This window comes from Morone saxatilis, unplaced genomic scaffold (genome assembly GCF_004916995.1).
Source record: "Morone saxatilis isolate NCDOM2014 unplaced genomic scaffold, NCSU_SB_2.0 Contig8, whole genome shotgun sequence".
NCBI lineage: Eukaryota > Metazoa > Chordata > Actinopteri > Moronidae > Morone > Morone saxatilis.
The window spans coordinates 19,509,251-19,530,259 of NW_023340257.1; the positions used below are offsets into that span (position 1 = coordinate 19,509,251).

The 21,009-nt window shown below is 39.0% G+C and overlaps 3 protein-coding genes across 3 annotated transcripts in view; 1 reads left to right on the forward strand and 2 right to left on the reverse strand.

Annotated features, from left to right (window-relative positions):
- Positions 1-4,694, forward strand: part of slc47a3 (solute carrier family 47 member 3) — a 6,905-nt gene extending 2,211 nt beyond the window's left edge. The window contains exons 7-17 of the mRNA XM_035680534.1: positions 317-414; positions 512-609; positions 1,450-1,563; positions 1,654-1,721; positions 1,856-1,964; positions 2,263-2,338; positions 3,288-3,357; positions 3,487-3,619; positions 3,775-3,869; positions 3,957-3,999; positions 4,368-4,694. Coding sequence (XP_035536427.1) covers positions 317-414; positions 512-609; positions 1,450-1,563; positions 1,654-1,721; positions 1,856-1,964; positions 2,263-2,338; positions 3,288-3,357; positions 3,487-3,619; positions 3,775-3,869; positions 3,957-3,999; positions 4,368-4,570 — 1,107 coding nt within the window. The 3' untranslated portion in view covers positions 4,571-4,694. The remainder of the gene's footprint in view (positions 1-316; positions 415-511; positions 610-1,449; positions 1,564-1,653; positions 1,722-1,855; positions 1,965-2,262; positions 2,339-3,287; positions 3,358-3,486; positions 3,620-3,774; positions 3,870-3,956; positions 4,000-4,367) is intronic.
- A 200-nt stretch (positions 4,695-4,894) lies between these two features.
- On the reverse strand, positions 4,895-9,825 carry LOC118341363 (multidrug and toxin extrusion protein 1-like). Its single transcript, XM_035679614.1, has 16 exons — positions 9,148-9,825; positions 8,653-8,754; positions 8,322-8,390; positions 7,607-7,663; positions 7,433-7,477; positions 7,182-7,279; positions 6,990-7,087; positions 6,761-6,874; positions 6,595-6,662; positions 6,387-6,495; positions 6,219-6,294; positions 6,046-6,115; positions 5,746-5,878; positions 5,553-5,647; positions 5,319-5,426; positions 4,895-5,215 (listed from the first exon to the last, which is right to left on the reverse strand). Exons 1-16 carry the CDS (start codon positions 9,313-9,315, stop codon positions 4,913-4,915), a joined length of 1,713 nt encoding a protein of 570 aa, XP_035535507.1. The 5' UTR covers positions 9,316-9,825; the 3' UTR covers positions 4,895-4,912.
- A 74-nt stretch (positions 9,826-9,899) lies between these two features.
- Positions 9,900-15,081, reverse strand: LOC118342097 (multidrug and toxin extrusion protein 1-like). Its single transcript, XM_035680533.1, has 17 exons — positions 14,828-15,081; positions 14,372-14,473; positions 14,044-14,112; positions 13,770-13,918; positions 13,381-13,423; positions 13,210-13,254; positions 13,000-13,097; positions 12,807-12,904; positions 12,589-12,702; positions 12,376-12,443; positions 11,816-11,924; positions 11,627-11,702; positions 11,468-11,537; positions 11,229-11,361; positions 10,995-11,092; positions 10,742-10,816; positions 9,900-10,532 (listed from the first exon to the last, which is right to left on the reverse strand). The coding sequence occupies exons 1-17, from the start codon at positions 14,933-14,935 to the stop codon at positions 10,242-10,244; spliced, it is 1,746 nt and encodes a 581-aa protein (XP_035536426.1). The 5' UTR covers positions 14,936-15,081; the 3' UTR covers positions 9,900-10,241.
- Positions 15,082-21,009: the final 5,928 nt, after the last annotated feature.

The following is a 21,009-nucleotide window of genomic DNA, read 5'->3' on the forward strand; positions in this document are numbered from 1 at the left end:
CTGAATCTGAATCTGAATATTTTGCTCCAGCCTGCATGTTGATGTGAATTCAGATGGCAATCAGGTCAGGACTTCTTGACCTTAAAATAAATGTTTATGAAACCATAAGCCTCCATTTGAATCAACTTTTTTATTTTATTTTGTGTTTGTTGATTTTGTAAAATCAGTAAGTGTGCAAAACACATTTCTTGTCCAGGTGGTGAGGCTAAACTCTGTACGGTAGATTCTGTTGCCTTTTCAGGCCCAAACTGGCTAATTTTTGGGTTCTCACTTCACTAGTGTCCAATAAGAATAACATGTGGCACGTCTCTTTCAGGGCATCATATGGCCACAGGTAATCACAGGCTTTGTGGTCAATATTCTTAATGCTCTCATCAACTACATCTTTCTCTACCCATTAAATCTAGGAGTAGCGTGAGTACTGCCCGTTGAACTGCACATGAATCTTTCAGTAACATCATCATTGGTTAATTCAAATAACCAACATCAAGCAACAAAATTCTCTTTACAGAGGTTCTGCTGTTGCCAACACCCTTTCCCAATTCTCCATGGCTGCCGTTCTCTATGCTTATATCATTTGGAAAGGTCTTCATAAGAGCACCTGGGGAGGTGAGTACAACTTTTGCATTGGAGTAGAGTGATCTGGCATATAATCAGTTGTTTCCTTCAGCATGTCTTAATGTGGTACTACAGCGATAAAGAAAACTCTGAGTGGTAGGGTTGTAGTTCCATAAAGTTGTTGCTTCGAAGTCAAGACTCTGAGTTTTTGAAGTGATTTCTAATACTCTTGTATTTAGCTATCTGACTGGAAAACAAAACATACCGTTGACTGTGTTAAAGGTGTTTCAAGAAAACAACACCCACACATCATCAGAAACAGACCATTATTCATTTAAGGCTGTGTGTACAATATGTGGTGTCAGAAAGAGCAATAACTGCACCTCTTCCTCAAGTTTAATATAAAAAAATACTTTACTTTATCTGATAGAGGAAAGTTTAAAAGAATAAAGCAAATATGTGAGATTTGGAAAACAAATAGATGTCTCAACAACAGTATAAGATGTTTTCCATATTGGATATCCTGAGGGCATTTATGCAGATGGCAGTCTTCCCCAGCTCATGTCACACCTATTGTCAGAAATGGAATATAATATTTCTACTAGTAATAGTTTCTACAGTAACCCAGAACAAACAAACCAAACACTGGCTGCAGATAGCACATTTTTATGTGTTTTACAGCCCGTCCTCATTCTCAGGTCGTCAAATACTGATGCGAGCAGTATTCAGTTAGTTGTAATCTGCAACCTCACCGCTAGATGTAAATTATACATGCATTACATTCTTTGTTTGAAATAAAAACAAATTTTGTGTTGTAGATGGACATGTAGACTGATTGATGAAGTGACTGAGTAATTGAATGATCTATTGATTCATTATTTAATTGCACAGGATGGTCTAAAGAGTGCCTGCGGGACTGGCGCTCATACATCCACTTGGCCATCCCCAGCATGATCATGTTGTGTGTTGAGTGGTGGACGTATGAGATTGGAAGTTTTCTAGCAGGTAATGTTGCTCTGGTACCCTCTTTGTGGTTCTAAAGCTTTTGTGTGAACTAAAGCTCATCTGAAGTCTAACACCTGTTGTTATTTACAGGTCTAATAAGTGAGGTGGAGCTTGGAGCTCAATCAGTTGTATATGAACTGGCAAATGTTGCATACATGGTAATTTCCCTTATGTTAAAATTATATTTGATCTACCAAATACCGAATATACATCAAGTAGTTATTGTCTGAAATAATTCAACTATTTATTCATGTGGTGTAGCAGCATGTTAATGTAGTGTATTTGTTATTAGTTCCCTTTGGGTTTCAGTATAGCAGGCAATGTCAGAGTTGGGAATGCCTTGGGAGCCGGAGACACAGAGCAGGCCAAGCTGTCTGCGAAACTGACAATGTTCTGTGCAGGTCAGTATGCTTTTAAACACTATTGATGTGCTATATGTTAAAATCTTATTAACATGACATATTAAAGATGATAAGACCAGAATTATTATTATATAAGTCTAATTTCATACTCTCACCTCCCTTATCATCCACTCAAGCATTAAGTACCCAAGCTGCTCTAGCAGAGCTACTTACTGGTCGATAATAGGAGACTGTAGTTGTCCTTTGTGTGAATATATTGCATTTACAGAAAAGGAATCAATTCACCTTCTGAATGCTGCAACTGATAGATAATTAAGTCTGTTACTCTTTATCACAGTGTCAGTCTCTATATGTTTGTCGGTTTTCATCGGTGGCCTGAAGGACCATATCTCTTATGTCTTTACATATGATGAGTGAGTATATGTAACATATGTTTTTGTAACCACATTTGAATTTATTACCTTTGTAAAACAACACAGTGTTTTCCCAGGGTGTGTTAACCTATACAGACCCAATGTCAAGTGTGAGAGAGATAATATGTCTCACGTGACCTCACTATCATGTCAGTTATTACCTACACAGTAAACGGTGAACTTTGCGACCCATATTCTTTAACTTGTTAACTTGAGGTAAATGCTCCTCACAGTTGTGCTCAGTTATGCTGAGTAGAATCACTGTGGTTATCTTTAACGTTTGTGTTTGTAACAACAATTTTATTCATTACCATTATAAAATTAAAAAGTTATTTTACAATGGTGTCTTTTCCCAGTGTGTGTTATGTTAGCACTGACGCCTGCCAAAGGGCAGCCATTCTAAAGCCCCATGTCCAACAAGGGGCATTCAGATGGCCTCCCTCTGACAGGCATCTGCACTGCCCTGGAGCTACGAGTAACCGGAGGAAAGCAACCTTCATACATGAGGCTGTTTGCCTACTAAACTACAGTTTGCCCCCGGCCCCTGCCAGTCCCTTGCACTTAACTTGACGCTTAAACTAAGTTTGACCCTACCAATTTTCTACATGGTCACTGCTACTTGTCATTGAATGTTAACACATACAGAGTCAGTGTCAAGTCTGAGAGAGATAACAGATCTTTTAAAAGAAAAAATGACCTTTCACCATTATTTTTGTTATTGCTTACACAGTAAACTGAACTTTGCGAACCCATATTCTTTTACATATTAACTTGAGGTTAAGGTTCCTGACAGTTGCACTCAGTAGCATCACTGTGGTTAATGGCAATTTATTGATTCCTCTTTGGTCAACAATATTAGGATAATATAATATGTCACAGTGCAAAAATAAAAACATGTTAATGTTATTTCTCATGTCAAACTAAACATTTTGAGTCACTCTTCTTTCAGACAAATTAGGGAAAGGGTTGCTGACGTTATATCTTTTTATGCTCCATTTGTCCTCCTAGATGCAGTATCAGTAAGTACCTTTGTCATTTTGTCCAAATAGGATCTCGTGACATACCCATGTATTATTGCATTTGCAAAACAATACCGTGTGCTTTTCTTGTCAAGTTTAACCACATCTTCATTATGTTTGTGTGACTAGGCTGCCTCGGGAGGCATTATAAGAGGAGCAGGTAAACAGAGAATTGGGGCTGTTTGCAACATTTTGGGATTTTATGGTGTTGGTTTTCCTATTGGAGTGCCACTGATGTTTGCAGCCAAATTAGGAATCAAGGGTAAGATTTACAGCAGAGATTGTTTTTTAGCCTTCAGCTGTTTTGACACATTGTTACCTAACTAGTAGTGTCTTTTTTTAGATAGAGTTCCACCACAGCATCAACATCTGCTTGCTATTTTTAAAGCAAGATGTAAAACTCTCTATTTCCCTCAGGTCTGTGGACAGGCTTGTTTACCTGCGTGGCTCTACAGTCCTCATTTCTGATTTTCTACCTGGTAAGACTGAACTGGAAGAAAGTGACAGTCGAGGTTAGTATTCAGAGTTAAATCTTCCCATTCTAGAAAGCCTAAGGCTACTTCTTTATGAATACACATTAAACATTGTTTTTATTCCAGGCTCAAATCAGAGCGGGAGTGTGTGGGAGCTCCACAGACACAAGTAAGAGATTGTGCAGCTACTGAAGCATTTTATACCTCTAAAAGCATCTTCAGCATGGGACACTCTTCCTCAGGAGCCAGTTTAGACTATAAGTGGTACATTGATTAAATGTAAATGTAAATTGCTAAAATGATGCATGTAGCACCTTTCAAGTATCTACAAAAGCTAAGGACTATTGACACTCTATTAATGCATACATCTAAAAATAAACCTATACAAAATGTTAATAAGAATAGTTTAATGTGAATAACTCATTTTGACAAAAAACAATGCCAAATAGAATATTGTTCTAATCTTGTTGATCTAGTCACAATGTAGTATTTTTTTTTGTGAAAACATTACAGTCACATTTGCACTTGTATGTCCAGGTCCCCATCCAAATGATTCAGGGAACTCACAGGAACAAACAGACACCATGAACCTGGCTGAAACTGAGGAGGGACCAGCAGTGGAAGAGGAGCTCCCTTACAGGACTCTGGTTCTGCGTAGGGGCCTAGCTTTGGCTGTCATGTTATTCATCCTGGCTGCTGGAATCATTATTAATCTGCTCATCACTAACTTGGTTACATGAACATGACAATTCTGTTGTATTCAGTGGAGAAACTCCTTAGCCACCAGGGCACAGTTAAATGCAGATGATGGCATTACAGGTTGTCAAAGCAGGACATGCTGAAGAAAGGCAAAACTGCAGATGAGCAAAAAGTAGACAGAAAGTAAAATGATCCAATGAATTGATGTGTCAAAGCAAAATATTCTCAAACCACTCATTCACAAGACTTTCTAGTGAATCATGCTAGTGTTCAGCTCATAGTCACATTCTGCCAAAGAGAATGAGTCAAACTAAAGAGAGTTTGACAACCTCTGTATTTAATACATTAAACAGAAACATTGTGGTTATCTTGGACTGTAAAAGTCAATCTGACTCTTCATTTGGGACCAGTGCATGGGGGAAGATTTGATCAGGAGTATATGTAGTGTTAATCCAGTCCAAAGTAAAGTTGGCCTCTGAAGGCATGGTCTGGGGCAAGGGCACGAGGAAGTGCACACTTGCTCCCACAACCAGAAGAGCAACTGCTGCAAACATAGTAAGACCTCGTCTGAGAATCAGCTGGGTGGTGGAGAGAGGGCCATCCTGCTGCTGGACCCCATGTCCAACCTGCGTCTCTGTGGTCCCATCAGGGTGCTCAGTGCTCACAGCCATGTAGCCATCCACTGACTTGGGAGAAAGATACTTTATTTATTACATTACTCTTTATGGTTGAGTATGAAAGGTAATTTCAATCAATATTTGCTCGTGTTAGGAATAACAGGCCACTTACACTCCCATTAGTTTCTGTCTGGCCAGCAGTGTTGTTTTCTGCACCATCTGACCGGACATCTGTGCTCGAATATGTCATTTGAGTGTTTTTCTGTGCTCGGTCCACAGCCTGCAAACAAGCAGAAACAACCAACCACTTCCAATTTCTAATTTTCTTACATGTAACAAATTCCTTTTGAAAGCTCAGCACTTATTTCTCTAGAAATTAATGTCCACATTCTGAAGTTCAGCATACCTCCTCTGTCATTCGTTCCCAGTTCAGCTTAAAGATGACAATGATGTAGAAGGTAGATTGCAAAATGACACAAATGAGCAATCCCAGCCAAAAACCTGTGGAGAAAAAGACAAATTAGTCTGTCTAGGGCACAGCAGGCTTTGCTTAAAACAGCTTTTTTCAAATGACAAAAAAGGTTAATTCATGCAATCACCTAAAACTCTCAGTTTTGCGACGAACATTAAAGTAACACTCAGTGAGAGTCCTATGCCGTAGTATCCAATGAGATTAGCCACAGCTGGTATCTTCTGTTTGCCTGTGCCCAAGAAGATGCCTGTGCACACACACTAGGATGTAAACAGACAAATCTTTAATTATTATGCACTCTTACTCCATTAGTCACCATTGTTCTGGTTCTGGTTAGATCAACATTTTATATTTGACATGCCTTTTGTAGCTAAATGCAAATGTAGTTGTTGTGCTGACAAGAAAAACGAAAAACTATAATACTCACCACAAGTCCATCAAAGAACTGAAGGAAACAGTAAGCATTCATCAAGTGCGAGACCAGACTTACGATCTTCCTGAAATAAGGTTTTCTAATTTAGATCTAGTTTTTCAAGACAGTTTTGCTATGTTGCAATACTACATCAACAATCATAGAGTATTACAGATATTTAGACTCACTCATCAGAGGTGAAGATATAGCCAATCACTGTTTTAGTAGAGCCAAGAACAATACCTTCAACAACTGCAAAGCTACCTGAAAAAGAGAAGCTGTGAACTCTTCAAATACTACAGAAACAGAAGCAGAATTCATGTAAACTACAATACTGGAAAACATTCCTAACTGACCTGCAAGGGTGAGGGATACCTTGCTGGTGAGGATCGCCCTGGCGCTGTCTCCTGCACCGAGAGCATTTCCCACACGGGCACATGCTGCTGCTTGAATACCAAGAGGGAACTATGGATTCAGTATTTCAGAAAAAGTATGAAAAAGAGTTGGCTCCTGAGTTCAAATAAGAGAAAGTAAGAATGTAACACTCAGACATGTAGTTAGTACCATGTAGGTTATGAAGGCCACCATTATCACAGCATGTTGGGCTGCCAGCTCATCTTCACTTAGCATTCCTGATCAGCAGAGAGAAAGAAAAAACAGCCATGACTCAAAAATTTGTTTATGGTTAGATTAAATAAAATGGCTTACTGATATCTAATATTTCGATTACCTGCAAAGAATCCACCGAACTCATAAACCCACCACTCAAAGCACTTCATGAATGTACTGGGAATGGCCAGTTTCATGTAGGAACCCCACTCCTGCAGTGATTCTATAGACCAGCCTGCAGGGGGAGAGAGAAACTTACTTATGTTAAGAAAAAATGTGAAGTATGAACAAAGTGGCCCATGAGATCATAAGGTCCCCACAAATATATACTAAATATAACTGCCCCTCACCCCCCCATGTTGTTACATGGAGCCTCTTCCACCAAATGTAAGCAAACAGAAAAGCACAGATGTAAATCTGAGACAGAGTATTGGCTGCTGCAGACCCACTGTAAAACATGGACAAAGACATGTTGATATCAGTGTGTAGAATTGTTTTATTCAGATTTAAAATGCTATACTGAGAATTGTGAATAAACCTACCTAACACCCAGATCCAGCCAGTAAAGAAAGATGTAGTTTGTCAGCACATTTGCTATGTTTGCCATGGCAGCAGTGTACATTTGTGGCAGTATTATACCCTGAGTACACAAAAACCAGACAATGTTATTACAGCCACTTAAACCTTTCCCATCAGTAATTCAATTACCTTTAATAAGATTTACAACATTTGCATACAATAAAAAAAGATATTACAGAATGGGATCAAGACAGACAATTAGACAGCAACACACCTGATTCTGCAGATAAGACACCTGAAGATGATGTAGAAACATTGCCTATAGAGAGAGATTGTTTTAAAAAGGGTTTATAATTTTATTTAACAGCCGATTGGACAGAAAAAACACAAAATAATAATAAGATGTGTTAAATTTTCACTTAAGGGTAAGAGAAAAGTATCGACTCACTGGTACGGCAGGAAGGAAGCCTGTGATATACAGCTGGGCTATTCTGAAATTAAGATGCTGTATTCAGTTTAATTAAATACCAACAAGCCAGAAGTATGGAATTGTCCAATTTAATGAGAAACTATCAAGTATCAAATGACTGAGTTACATGAATTTGCTCATAGTGAAGAACTCACAGAGAATTGTTACCCAACTCTGCAGCTCTATAGACCTTTGCAGCAGCAGCAGCAAGCAGCTGTGTTTACATTAGCTCTGTTAATCCCACTATACTCTACTTGCCCAGAACCTAAACAAAGATATTCTATGCTGAATCTGTTCAGTGACTCTGAGGAGACTTGAAATGATTTCAATGCAGAGGTGGTGTTTGTTAAAGTGGACAGGAGGAAAAGTTCTTACTGAATTCCATTCACAGGAACAGAGGCCACTGATTTTACATGCAAGTTTGCTGCTGTTAGTTACCTGGTACCTCAGGGTTCCTGGCCAGGCATAACGGATGGCATGACAGATTAGATGAGAAGGCCCAGCGTGCCAGGACAGAACAAACACGCAGGCATGAGATGCCCCGCTGAAGGATTCAGCTCCACCCGCAGCAGGTTCCTCCACCAAATGTCTGCACAACATAATTAACATTTAGAAAGGAGGGCTGTGATAAACAGTAGGGGTCAATAAAAAATTCAAGTGTATTATATCATTATATCAAAAGGGTTTTCCACACCTGAGATACTAAAGTATCACATGCCAGTCCCAGACCATACCCTGTTGCTGCAGTGGTAACATTAATGGTCTGAAATAAATATGAAACATACTTGAATGAGTCTGATGTTCGCTCGAGGACTCTGATGTAACCAATATTTCTATGACTCATAGGAGTAAATGTATTAGTTATTGATTAAACCATCAGGTTTGTGAGAAAATTGTAAAAGCTATCATGGGAAGGTGAGTTAACAATTGTAATATTCAATTTTCTCCCATAAAATTCCATTTCCACCTGTCATTTCTTAATGTTAGCCTCCACAAGTCTATGGAACATACAGATGACCACTTACAGCAGAAGCTAATCCATAGCCAGCCATCACTTCATTTCCCAGACGCCCACAGAAAATTGTAACCACAAATGGAAGCAGGCAATTGAGGATTCGAGACAGCAGCTACAGAAAGACAAACATCAACATATGGTGCAGTTGATACAGCTAGCAGGTAACAGGTAATACATTGTAAACTACAGTAAACACAAGTTGCAATTAATTAGCACTCAGCCTATGTCTTTGCAAATAAACTACCAAACTGTCATGACTTTGCCAGGTTGCAGCCACTGTTCAGCCGCTGTTTGAAACCTGCCAAACACTGTTATAGGTCTATTGATTTCTGCCTCTAAGTCTCCGACACCAAAGTCTGTTTTCCTGACATCTTAACCTTTTCTTTGGCAAAGAAAGACTGTCATCAATCTTCTGTTGTATAAGTCAGCTTTTCAGTGAGGACAGCCTCAATCCTCACAGTCCCTTTCAGACAGAGCAGGGTATGTAAACAGAGCCAGTCCTTACCAGAGGCCCTGTCATCCTCAGGATGTGGCACAGTTCCTCTCTGTGGGCCAGGGGAACCCTGTGGCGCATCCACCTGCAGAAGAAAACCTTGTCACTGAACCCCTCCATGTCTGCAGGATGAGATACCAATTCAGGTCCCTGTCTTGAAGTGTCAGTCTTTTCTCTCATGAGCTTATCTTAGTTGCTCTCCAGGATGTTAGAAAGGATGGAAATCTCGCTGTGGTCACAGCTGCCCTGGAACTGAGCCAAGGCCAGCTGAAACAAGGCAGATTGTAAAAACAAGAAAAAAGGCCTGCAATAACAACAAAGACTAGGATGAAGGACTTGGAAACAGTGAGTGTTTTGATCTTGAATGGTTAAACATGTAAAATACAATTTACTACCTCTAGTTCTGGTCAATAAAGAGATAATTCTGCTGTAAGAACATCATCAGGTTTCTCATCACTCCAAAGACAAAACATTAACAGAATGTCAAACCACACTACGGGCATTGTTGGAGACGATGTAAACATTTATTCTTTCGAAAGCCTTTCACATTTTGGAATTGTCTAACCTCCAACTTATTGGTCAGAAATAATAACAGACTGTCTTGGTTCAAAGAGTGATGATAGTGTCAGTACAATATATCATATATCTATATTAAGGTTATATATTATCAATAGAACTTAAAGCTCAAAGAAAGCGTTAAAGTTAAAGAGACTTCAAAAAAAGTAGAGTGGATAGCAATTGTATAATAGATTTATTACATGGAGACATTGACCTGAAGTATGTGAATTTGACATACATGAATATAGTAGTACAAGGACAAATAATTGGTCCACCCTGCCTTGTATTCAAGTGGTTTACCTTGTCTTTGGTCTTTCTAAAAACACCAATGCTGTCTTTTCAATTACAAGTGGGGAATTTATCAAACAATGAATTAACCTCTAAAAGCAAAATATTACCCCCACCATTAATTTACTTTATTTTTTTAAATCAAACATGCCTGTGTTGTGCCACTTTCTGTCAAAGATAATGAGTCCACAAGAGTCTAAAATTCAATGTTTTTCTGGCATTGAGCACAAACAATGATTTTATGATCAGAGCTCTCAAGGTTACCCAGACACTTCTACAAGCACAGTGGAGAAAATTTGATCAGTACTATTGATCCAGTCCAAAGTAAAGTTGGCCTCTGAAGGCAGAGTCTGTGGCAAGGGCACGAGGAAGTGCACACTTGCTCCCACAACCAGAAGAGCAACTGCTGCAAACATAGTAAGGCCCCGTCTGAGGATCAGCTGGGTGGTGGAGAGAGGGCCACCCTTCAGCTGCTGGACCACATTTTCACTCTGTGTCTCCGTGGTCCCATCATGGCAGTCAGTGCTCACAGACGTGTAGCCATCCACTGACTTCAGGAGGAAAAACATCATATTTTATATTTAAGTCATAAGGAGAGCAAGTGAGGTACAACTTAAATGAAAAGTTGGTATGTTTGACTTAATTGTCCAATAGAAAACATTGCATACAAAGCAAACTAGAAAGGTCCATTGATAACTGTGTGAAACAAGCTATGAAAATCCATTTAGGTTGTTAGTGTTAAGAATAACAGACCACTTACACTCCCATTATTTGCTGTCTGGTCAGCTGTGCCTAACAATGTCATCTGTGTCTTTTTCTGAGCTCGTTTTACAGCCTGCAAACAAACCAATAAAAAAACTTAAATGCCGATTTTCCTTATTTATACACTTAACAAACAGTCATTGAAGTTTGCCAGATTTGTCTCAGCTGTTGAAATAGGACAAATTCTGTCAGTACATGTAAACAGCTGAGGCCCTGCATGATCCTGATTGTTAGATTAGTGGGTAGCATACCTCCTCTGTCATTCTCTTCCAGTTGAGCTTGAAGATGATGACAATGATATAGAAGGTGGACTGTAAGACGACACAAATGAGCAGTCCCAGCCAAAAGCCTGCAGAGACAAAGATAAATTAGTCCGTCAATGGCACAGTATGCTTCACTTATGATAACCTGCTGTTCCTGTACAGCCATTTATTTGTCTCAAACATCCATGAAAGTATCACAACATGGTCACTTTGTGCAATTACCTAAAACTCTCAGTTTTGCGACAAACATTAAAGTAACGCTGAGTGACAGTCCTATGCAGTAGTATCCAATGAGATTAGCCACAGCTGGTATCTTCTGTTTGCCTGTTCCCAAGAAGATGCCCGTGCACACACACTAGGATGGAGAAAAACAACTTTCTTATTTGACATACATGAATTGCTTTTTACATCATACTGCAAATAGATTTGGCTCTGCACACAAGACAGGCTGGTTAACTTACCACAAGACCATCAAAGAACTGAAGGAAACAGTAAGCATTCATCAAATGGGAGACCAGACCTATGATCTTCCTGAAATTATAATTAAGATGGCGTCTTTGAGCAGTTGTATTCTAATAATTATAGCATTATATAATGTGAGTGTGGCTGTAGAGACTCACTCATCGGAGGTGAAGATGAAGCCAATCACTGTTTTAGTGGAGCCAAGCACAATACCTTCAACAACTGCAAAGCTACCTGGAAAAGAGGAGGCGTGAACTCTTCAAATAGTAAAAAATGTTGAAGAAATTCAACACTGGATGTTCATTCATTGATACAGGCTACAACAACAGAACATGTTCCTAACTGACCTGCAAGAGCAAGTGACATCTTGCTGGTGAGGATCGCCCTGGCAGTGTCTCCTGCACCGAGAGCATTTCCCACACGGGCACATGCTGCAGCTTGAATACCAAGAGGGAACTATGGATTGATCATTTTATAAAAGTATGAGAAAAATACATTCAGGAATCATAAAGCATGCACACTAATATACAAAAGAGCTTCTCCTGAGAGTATTCAAAAGTTATTTTTAAAGTAAATCTAAACCTGAGAACCAGAGAATATATAATATAAAAATATGTGGGAGATGATGTTTATGATTTATTTGATAAGTCACAAAGAAAGGGTAAAAATAAATAAGTGTATACTTCCCCTTACTTCTTTATTGAACATGTAAGATTAAATTTTTTATTGTTTATTAGGATTTATTTATTGGGATTGTGTACAGGCTTATCGTTCATTTTATTTTAATGATGTTTTGTCTTTTATTTTGTTCCAAATAAAATAAATATAAACAAACAAAGAAGAAAAAAAACAAATAAACAAAAAAGAGTTTTAATGTGATAATGTGAAGCTCTAATGTAGTTAGTACCATGTAGGTTATGAAAGCCACCATTATCACAGCATGTTGGGCTGCCAGCTCATCTTCACTCAGCATTCCTGATCAGCATAGACAAAGAAGAAAAAAACAGCCGTGACTCAAGTCTAACATGATAGTTTGATCAAATCAGTGAGCTTAGAGATGGGCTTTCTGTCCTGCTGCATATAGAAATGGGCTCAGTGTGACTATGAAAACATTTGTTACCTGCAAAGAATCCCCCAAACTCATAAACCCACCACTCGAAACAAGTCATTAATGTACTGGGAATGGCCAGTTTCATGTAGGAGCCCCACTCCTGCAGTGATTCTATAGACCAGCCTGCAGGGGGAGAGAGAAACTTACTTATGTAGTCTGAAAAAGATGGAGGATGAACAGAATGATGCATGAAAGCATAGGGAATCCATGAATATTAAATTCCTCACCTCCCCATGTTGTTACATGGAGCCTCTTCCACCAAATGTAAGCAAACAGAAAAGCACAGATGTAAACCTGAGACAGAGTATTGGCTGCTGCAGACCCACTGTAACACGTGCACACAGACATGTTGATATCAGTGAGTAGAATTGTTTTATTCAGATTGAAAAAAGCTATACTGAGAATTGTGAATAAACCTACCTAACACCCAGATCCAGCCAGTAAAGAAAGATGTAGTTTGTCAGCACATTTGCTATGTTTGCCATGGCAGCAGTGTACATTTGTGGCAGTATTATACCCTGAGTACACAAAAACCAGATGATGTTAATACTGCTACTTAAACCTTTCCCAACAGAAATGTAATTACATTAATAAAGACAACATGTTTTGATGTACAGGACATGTGTGCACCTGGTTCTGCAGATAAGTCACCTGAAGCTGGTGTAAAAACATTGCCTAAAAAACAAATACAGATTAAAAACTTGTGGCATTAAGGTTTCAGGAAAAGTAGTTTCTACTTACATACATCACTGAAAATGTATTGTATTTGCAGATAAAGGTGAGAGAAAAGTCACAACTCACTGGAACAGCTGGAAGAAAGGATGTAATATACAGCTGGGCTATTCTGAAATCAAGAAGCTGTATTCAGAACCAAAGTTGTAAGTATAATAGTTTAATGTGATAAATTCAAACTCATTTATTTCGACTGCCAAAAAAAATATTCATGGCAAGAAAAAATTGCCTTTCAGGAAAAATAATATTGAGAAGTCATTGTACATAGACTTAGCAACCCTGAAGAAGTGTGATGCTAGAATAGTGGCATGCGGCTACATTAAATAATACAAGAGACTAGAAATGATTTCAATGCAAAGGTGGTGTTTGTTAAAGTGAACAGGGGAAAAGTTCTTACTGAATTCCATTCACAGACAGAGCCACTGAGTTTTACATGCAAGTTTGCTGCTGTTAGTTACCTGGTCACCTCAGGGTCCTGGCCCAGGCATAACAGTATGGCCTGAGCATTAATGAGAAGGCCCCAGCAGGGCAGACAGAACAACAGCAGGATGATGATGCCCCGCTGAAGGATCACTCCCACCCGCAGCAGGTTCCTACCACCAAATGTCTGCACAACAGCAAAAAAAATGTTAATCATTTAAGAAAGGAGAGGAATACATTTACAGTTTGGATCTGGAGTCAGTGAAGTTGAGGGTCAGGGTAAAATTGCGTAAGGAAAAGGGTTTTTCAAACCTGAGACACCAAAGTATCACATGCCAGTCCCAGACCACAACCTGTTGCTGCAGTGGTAACATTAATGGTCTGAAATAAATATGAAACATTCTTGAATGAGTCTGATGTTCGCTCGAGGACTCTGATGTAACCAAGATTTCTATGACTCATAGTAAATGTATTAGTTATTGATTAAACCATCAGGTTTGTGAGAGAATTGTAAAAGCTATCATGGGAAGGCGAGTTTACAGTTGTAATATTCAATTTTCTCCCATGAAATTACATCTCCACCTGTCATTTTCTAATGTTAGCCTCCACAAGTCTATGGAACATACAGATGACCACTTACAGCAGAAGCTAATCCATAGCCAGCCATCACTTCGTTTCCCAGACGCCCACAGAACATCGTAACCACAAATGGAAGCAGGTAATTGAGGATTCGAGACAGCAGCTACAAAAAGACAAACATCAACAATGGTGATACAGCTACCAGGTAACAGGTAATATATTTTAAATTACAGTAAACACAAGCTAGCATGATCGTTGTAAACGAGGTCATTGTCACTTTGGCACGTTGCAGCCACTGTTCAGACACAGTTCAAAATCAAATGTCTCGCAAACACTGATCTGAGATGATTGATTTCTGCTTCTATAACTCAGGCACAAACTCAATTTTTCCTGACATTTTAAACAACGCACTTTCATCAATCTCCTGTTGCATAAATCAAAATATTATAAATGACAGCCTCTATTGTCACAGTCCCTTACAAACAGAGCAGGATATCTAAACAGAGCCGGTCCTTACCAGAGGCCCTGTCATCCTCAGGATGTGGTAGAGTTCCTCTCTGTGGGCCAGGGGAACCCTGTGGCGCACCCACCTGCAGCAGAAAAGCTTGTCACTGGACCCCTCCATGTCTGTAGCATTCGATTCTAATGCAGGTTTTTCCACTGAAGCATCGGCCCGTTCTGTTCACATGTGTATCTCTGATCTCCAGGGACAGAATTCGCCAATGTTCTGTTAAGGATTGCAACATCTCAAAAGGTTACTAATTAATTTACCTGAGGTTAGTTTCACAAATTGTACTGTGAAATTGACACAGTGGAAAGAAAGATGACAAAAAAGTTTCATTATGTAAAACAGCTATTATGTAGTACTGGGTTGGACATGGTACAGAGTTCAGCTTATGAGTCACTATACAATGCATGTTTTCTAGGTGGATACCAGAGGTGCACATAAATGGTATTTATAATTTAATTTCACATTGAAATGCAGTTAAATTTTAATTAAATTGCATTCACTGAGTGAATAATTATATAGTGAATGGCAGCCACTGCAGGAAGCATACTAAATAACCAAAACCTCCCTTTATTCTACCTCTGTGTTGTCACATATGATATGTGAACAGACAGAAGGTGTGAAGTAATGATTATTCATGAACATCTTTTGCATTTTAATGGATGCACAGGTTTGCTTTGAAGAAGTGAAATCAGTCCAATCAGTCTCCATCAATTCAGGCAGACATGTTCATTAAAGTGTTCGGGAATATAAAACATTAACATGTCATATGAGCAACATCTAACATCTAAAATGGGATGCAGCCCTCTGCTGCTATCAGGCAGAAACCCCATTCGACTAGCCATCTGTAGCACATTGATAGCATATATCAGTGCAAGTATAAGCTTCCTGTTTCATGGATAGAAAACATACCTGTGGTGCCTCGCTAGAGTATAAATTTATGATTTGTGACTCAGATTTCGTCTCATTTTGTCAAGCTTTCCAGAAGCGCTGCCTCAAAGATCTCCATACAAAGATTATTTCAGCACTAAGCTATAAGTGATTATGTGTTTGGTGAATTCATCTCTCCTCATTGACAGGGAGGTGACGATTCAGTGTAGTACATCCATGTTCTCTACTGGATGGATACAAACCAAAAAATTGGTTCTATAAACTCAAGTGTGTCACGATGATTGCTTCTCTCATTGAAAACCAAAGGAAAGGAAGAGGCCTTGAAGGGATCATATCCCCATGGTGTACACTGTTACACTTAGAGACTGCTAACACACACACACACAATTTACTTGCGTCATTGCCCACTTTGGAAAGTTGTATCACCCTTCTTTCACCTTCTATTCAAAAGCAAAATTGGTGATGTGACCAATTTTCCCCCAACCAGTATGTGTTTTTGGCAAGATGATGTTGGTCAATAGGTTTCACAGAAAGAAACAACATGTGGATGTTGAAATCCAGCTAGAAGAACTAGTATTTGGATTCTGGACGTTGAATGGGAGCTTATGCACTATTCTTTTTTTACTGCAATATATATATTTAAAAAAACAAAAACTATATCAAAAGACTGATTATTTTTTGCTAGACAGGAACCAGAAGAGAAATACCTTGATAATACTAGGATTAAACTAGCTTTGAAAGATTAAACAAATGAGAATAATATTAATGTCTGATTTATTGATCTCACCATATCAGGAAAGACAAGTCAGTTCTAGCTGTAAAAGCTGATAAGTGAAGGACGAGCATAATGTGGAATTTCTGTTCATTCTGCTTGTCCTCTTAGAGCCTTTCAGCCTCAGTTTGAGAGGCAATGAGCTCCCTTTAGTGTGACAACCCGAAGCCCTCCAGGCTTTATGTTGGTTAAATCAATCAGGCTGTTGGAATGAGTGCCACAGATACCATGTGCTGCAGCGTCAGTGATTTGTATCTGTCACTTGCTATTTTCTTTAACACTCTTCCTGCCTTTGTGTTTGCTGAGTCCATCGGATGGCACCTCATATCTCTGCTTCCCTATATCAGCCTCTCCATGACCATGTTGCATTGTATTGTCTTCCTTGAATGCTTTCCCCTTTCTCTCTTCATTGGCTCTGCCCATCCAAACTTTGTTGAACAAGTTAATTTTAATCTTGATATGACATATTGTTCACTGATGCTCTCAGTCAGAATGTATGTCGATTTTCCTGTTCTTACTCAGTGAAACAGCAATGCCAAGTCTAACTGAAAAAACATGCATAATTCTTATATGAGTATTATCAATTAAGAGTTAACATGGCAGGTTTAGTCTTGGCTTTCTCTCTAAAGCTTTCTAAATGTTCGCAATGTAAACAGAAACACTTAGGAAAACAGGAATGAGTTAAACACTTATGAAACAATACTTTCATTTGTTGCATGATATAAAAGTAATGAATTAGGAAACTTGTATTCTGACATGCTTCTTCTGTAAAAAATGTGTTGTATTTAGTATGTATAAGTGTTGTTAAGTATGTTTTCATTAGTATATAATAACCTGAAAATAGCCATTTTTATCTACAGAAAGAGAGGGACCTTTTCTACCATGTTGAACCGCCATGTTACAGTAGCCAATAACAAACAGACCAAACACGGCCTTAGGGTCTTTCATGTTTTTCATTGCCACTGTAGTTTATTTTAGACACTAGAACAGGAAGGTGAAGTGAGGGTGTTGCAATAAGCTACTACAGCAAGATGCTACTAAATCCTACACACTGGTCCTTGAAAAGTTAGATATCCACAAGACACAGAAAAGTAAATTTCCTTAAGAAGCATTTCCTTTTTTGTGTTTGTTTCCCCCTTTTATCAGCATGGGGAAACTCCAGCTCCTTATCACTAAGCAAAGTTATATAGCCCAAAACAAAAGATGCTTTTTAAACTTAACCAACTCATTTCAAACTCAAAAATTAATCAGCCAGGTTTGTGGGCTTATCTTGGATGAACAATATTTGAGCTACAGCATCTCATTTTAATCCTGCTTCTTCCTAAAAAGCGTTTTTTACTTGAAAAGCTGTGTACAGCCTCGCTGCCTGTGTTCTCCAGGTGGATAAAAGGATTAAGAGCCAGATCTTTCTTTGAAAATTTATTCCACTGATGATACACATTTAAATTAATTACCTGGCTCATACTTTTTATTCATTGGGTTGTCCTTTAATTATTCACTCTCATTGTGTCTTTCACAATATACTGCAGGTAAAACACATCTTGTGTTAATGAGCTACTAAGTTGACAGCGCTCTAGGTAGATATCTTAAATAAAAGATGCCTGTATTTGCTATCCTAGATTTAAAATGACCAATTAGAGAAAAATAAATTAAACAGTAATTGTAAAACTAACCTGAAGATACAGTAGAATCCCGTTTTTTTACATTGTGAGACATCTGGCTTGCAGTTTCCAAACAAATAATGTCACTGGTTGAGCTTCTGTTTCCAGAAAGCTCTGAACCAGCCTCTCCCAGAGCTGCCAGACCTTTAGGTTCAGTTACATATTGATGACTCTGGTTAATGATGGCACTGTAAGTTGCGAGCTTTGCTATGAAGGGACACAGTCTGTCACATCTGATACCACTGTGAGCAGTGATATGTGTCTCTGGCATCTGACCCACTCTTCATGAAGGCATTTTAGATAATTGCTTTCTCAAATGCAATCTACAGATTGTTTTTTCCCCCCTGAAAGTATTCTGTGGCAGCATATTTCCAAATTCTTCGTGATTTCTTGTGACCCAGATCTGAATTCAGGGGTGTGTTGCAGGCTATATAACAGGATTTTGTACGCATCCAAGCGGCCAAGCTTCCAGCCAATGCTATGGCCTGTAGAATAATTTTGAGACCTATTTTTAATCTTGCTGCAGTGCACCCCCTTGTTCATTTCCTTGACTTTCACCTAACAGCTAAACCATTTATTCCAGCGTCACCATGGCTGCAGACAACTGAGGTCAAATGATAAACTACAATAAGTCTCATAACCGATCTCATGACAAATGTAAAGCTGCTTAAAGCCATTTTAAAGTAAAATTAATTCAAACAACCACGTAGAGCTACAGACAAATTTCAATATATCAAGATGTAATATTAAACCAAGCCAGGGCTTAACAGTAGAGTGTTGCCATACTAGCTTTCCAGTGGTACAAAAGTGTATCTCTGTCTCTCCTGGCTGACCCCAGGTATGTGCTTTGGTTAAGAATGTGTGCAGTGTTATTTACACTATCTGAGACTAGTCCTGTTGTGTCAAAAAACAGGCTTCCTGGCTCCAAGAAATATCTCTCTCTCTCTCTATCTCTTTCCATTTGTCTCTGGGCTGCTCTGGACCGGACTGTTGATCTATTCAGATTTGAATGCATTCCTCATCACTGCCCTGGCATCCAGAAATCACCTGCCAAATCACAGGACAAATTAAAACCCAGTCTGCTGTTTTGGAATAACAATAAGGCTGATTCAGTGGTGCTGCTGCCGAGAAGAGCTGGAGGTCATGCTGAGTGTTAAGTTGCTGCTAGGTAACTGACTTGTTTTGTATTGCAGAGTATAAACTGCATGAACTGAGGATGATGAAGCATTATGTTGTGCTATTTGACCAGTATTCTACACGTGTTATGTTAAATTAATCTAATGCAGTATGTCTTATAAGAAAAGTGTTGTTATCAGTGTTTCTCAGAATATCTTCAGTACAGCCTAGTATAGCTGCAGCGTGCTATATTTGACAGGACGGCGTCTCTGAGGAAGGCTTCAATCAATCCCTGGAACCAGAATTAGCACAGACACTGACCTTATTCATTTAATATAGTTTATAGAACAACGCAGATACATGTTGTTACATAGATTGCCATGGTTTTGGGCTTTAGTTTAGTTATTCCCTGTGTCTTGTGTAACCTCACTTTCTGTCTTTGTCTGTTTTCCCACCAGTTTTGATCGTCTGCCCCACCCCAGTTGGTTTTTCCTGTGTCTAGTTATCCTCCTCCTCACAAAGTCCTATGTCCTGTCATTAACGCTTTTCCACAAGGACAGATGTGAAGGAGAATTCATAGGGAGTTTGGAAAAGACAACCGCAGTGCTAAAATAATCTGACTCCACTTTGTGTGTTCCTTTGCCTTCGTTGCCATATTAGGCAGCAATGCGTTAAACATGCCTTGTCTGCCATAAACCCACAACGAAGAAGAAGCCTTAGTTTTCACTTCATCTTTGTCTGGATGCCAAGTGTTCCAGCACGTTTTCCTGTGTGTTTCTATGTGTTTTTGTCTTGTGTCTTGGGGATTCTGGATTTCTTGCCTGCCCCTTTTGGTTTTCCCTGTTGGACTACCTTCCCGGTTTTGAGTATTGCCTGCCTCATTCCTGTAACCTTGTGTAATAAATTACTGTACTGCACCAGATCTGCCTCAGTAGTCTGCATTTGGATCCAGTTCTCTTTGTGTTCCTGTTACCTAGCTTGACAACTGTGACACAGGGAGAAGCAATGCAAGAGACGTAACATACAAACATTTACCACAGGAGCCATTTTGACATGAAATAAGGTAAACACAGATGTTACAGATGATACTAATTAAGGCTCTGTTCCATGCAGTGTAGCAGAGCCTTTCCAGAGAGCCAACATGCACAATAGCAGCCCTCTGACTCTGTTTGACCTGAATGAAAGCAACCTTAATTAGTATCATTGCTTAAACCTGAAACCTGAAAAAGGTCTATTGAATTTGCAGCCCTTCTGGTTGTGGCTCCTCAGCTATTTTTTTTATTGATAGCTTATTGCATGCTGGGTGTCAGATGTGACCGACCCCCATTTAATACAGATTCTTCATCAATGCCATTGTCAAATTAAGTGTTTCAGCTAAATTAAGTTACATTTGTTCAATCAAAGTAAGCCACCATTACATATAGTGTAATACCTGACATGATCTTGCCTTATTTATCACTACATGTAAATGCCATGCAGGTGGTGGATTAATATGAGAACTGGTAATGGGAGACAGTTAGTTAGATCGGTACATCCCTAATAATTTGCAGCAGTCCTAAAACTCAGTACAATAACAAATGATAAAACAATTGTCAATGCTTCTGCTATAACCTTAGCTGTTTTCCTCTGTTTCTCTTATCTTAGACTCAATCTTAAGATAAAGTATGACATGATCAAAAGCTTCAGAACAGCCACTAAATGGATCATGTGGTGAGACTACACTTGAGAAATTGCTGTTTCCACAGTCAAGA

Coding starts and splice junctions, on each gene's coding strand:
- LOC118341363 (XM_035679614.1), bottom strand. CDS start 9,315: ATGAGAGAAAAGACTGACACTTCAAGACAGGGACCTGAATTGGTATCT. Junction 8,755..9,147: donor TGAGGATGACAGGGCCTCTG/GTAAGGACTGGC, acceptor GTCTTTCTGTAG/CTGCTGTCTCGAATCCTCAA. Junction 6,496..6,594: donor TGGCCTTCATAACCTACATG/GTACTAACTACA, acceptor CTGAATCCATAG/TTCCCTCTTGGTATTCAAGC.
- LOC118342097 (XM_035680533.1), bottom strand. CDS start 14,935: ATGGAGGGGTCCAGTGACAAGCTTTTCTGCTGCAGGTGGGTGCGCCAC. Junction 13,255..13,380: donor CCTTTCTTCCAGCTGTTCCA/GTGAGTTGTGAC, acceptor TTTGTTTTTTAG/GCAATGTTTTTACACCAGCT. Junction 11,703..11,815: donor GATGTCACTTGCTCTTGCAG/GTCAGTTAGGAA, acceptor CCTCTTTTCCAG/GTAGCTTTGCAGTTGTTGAA.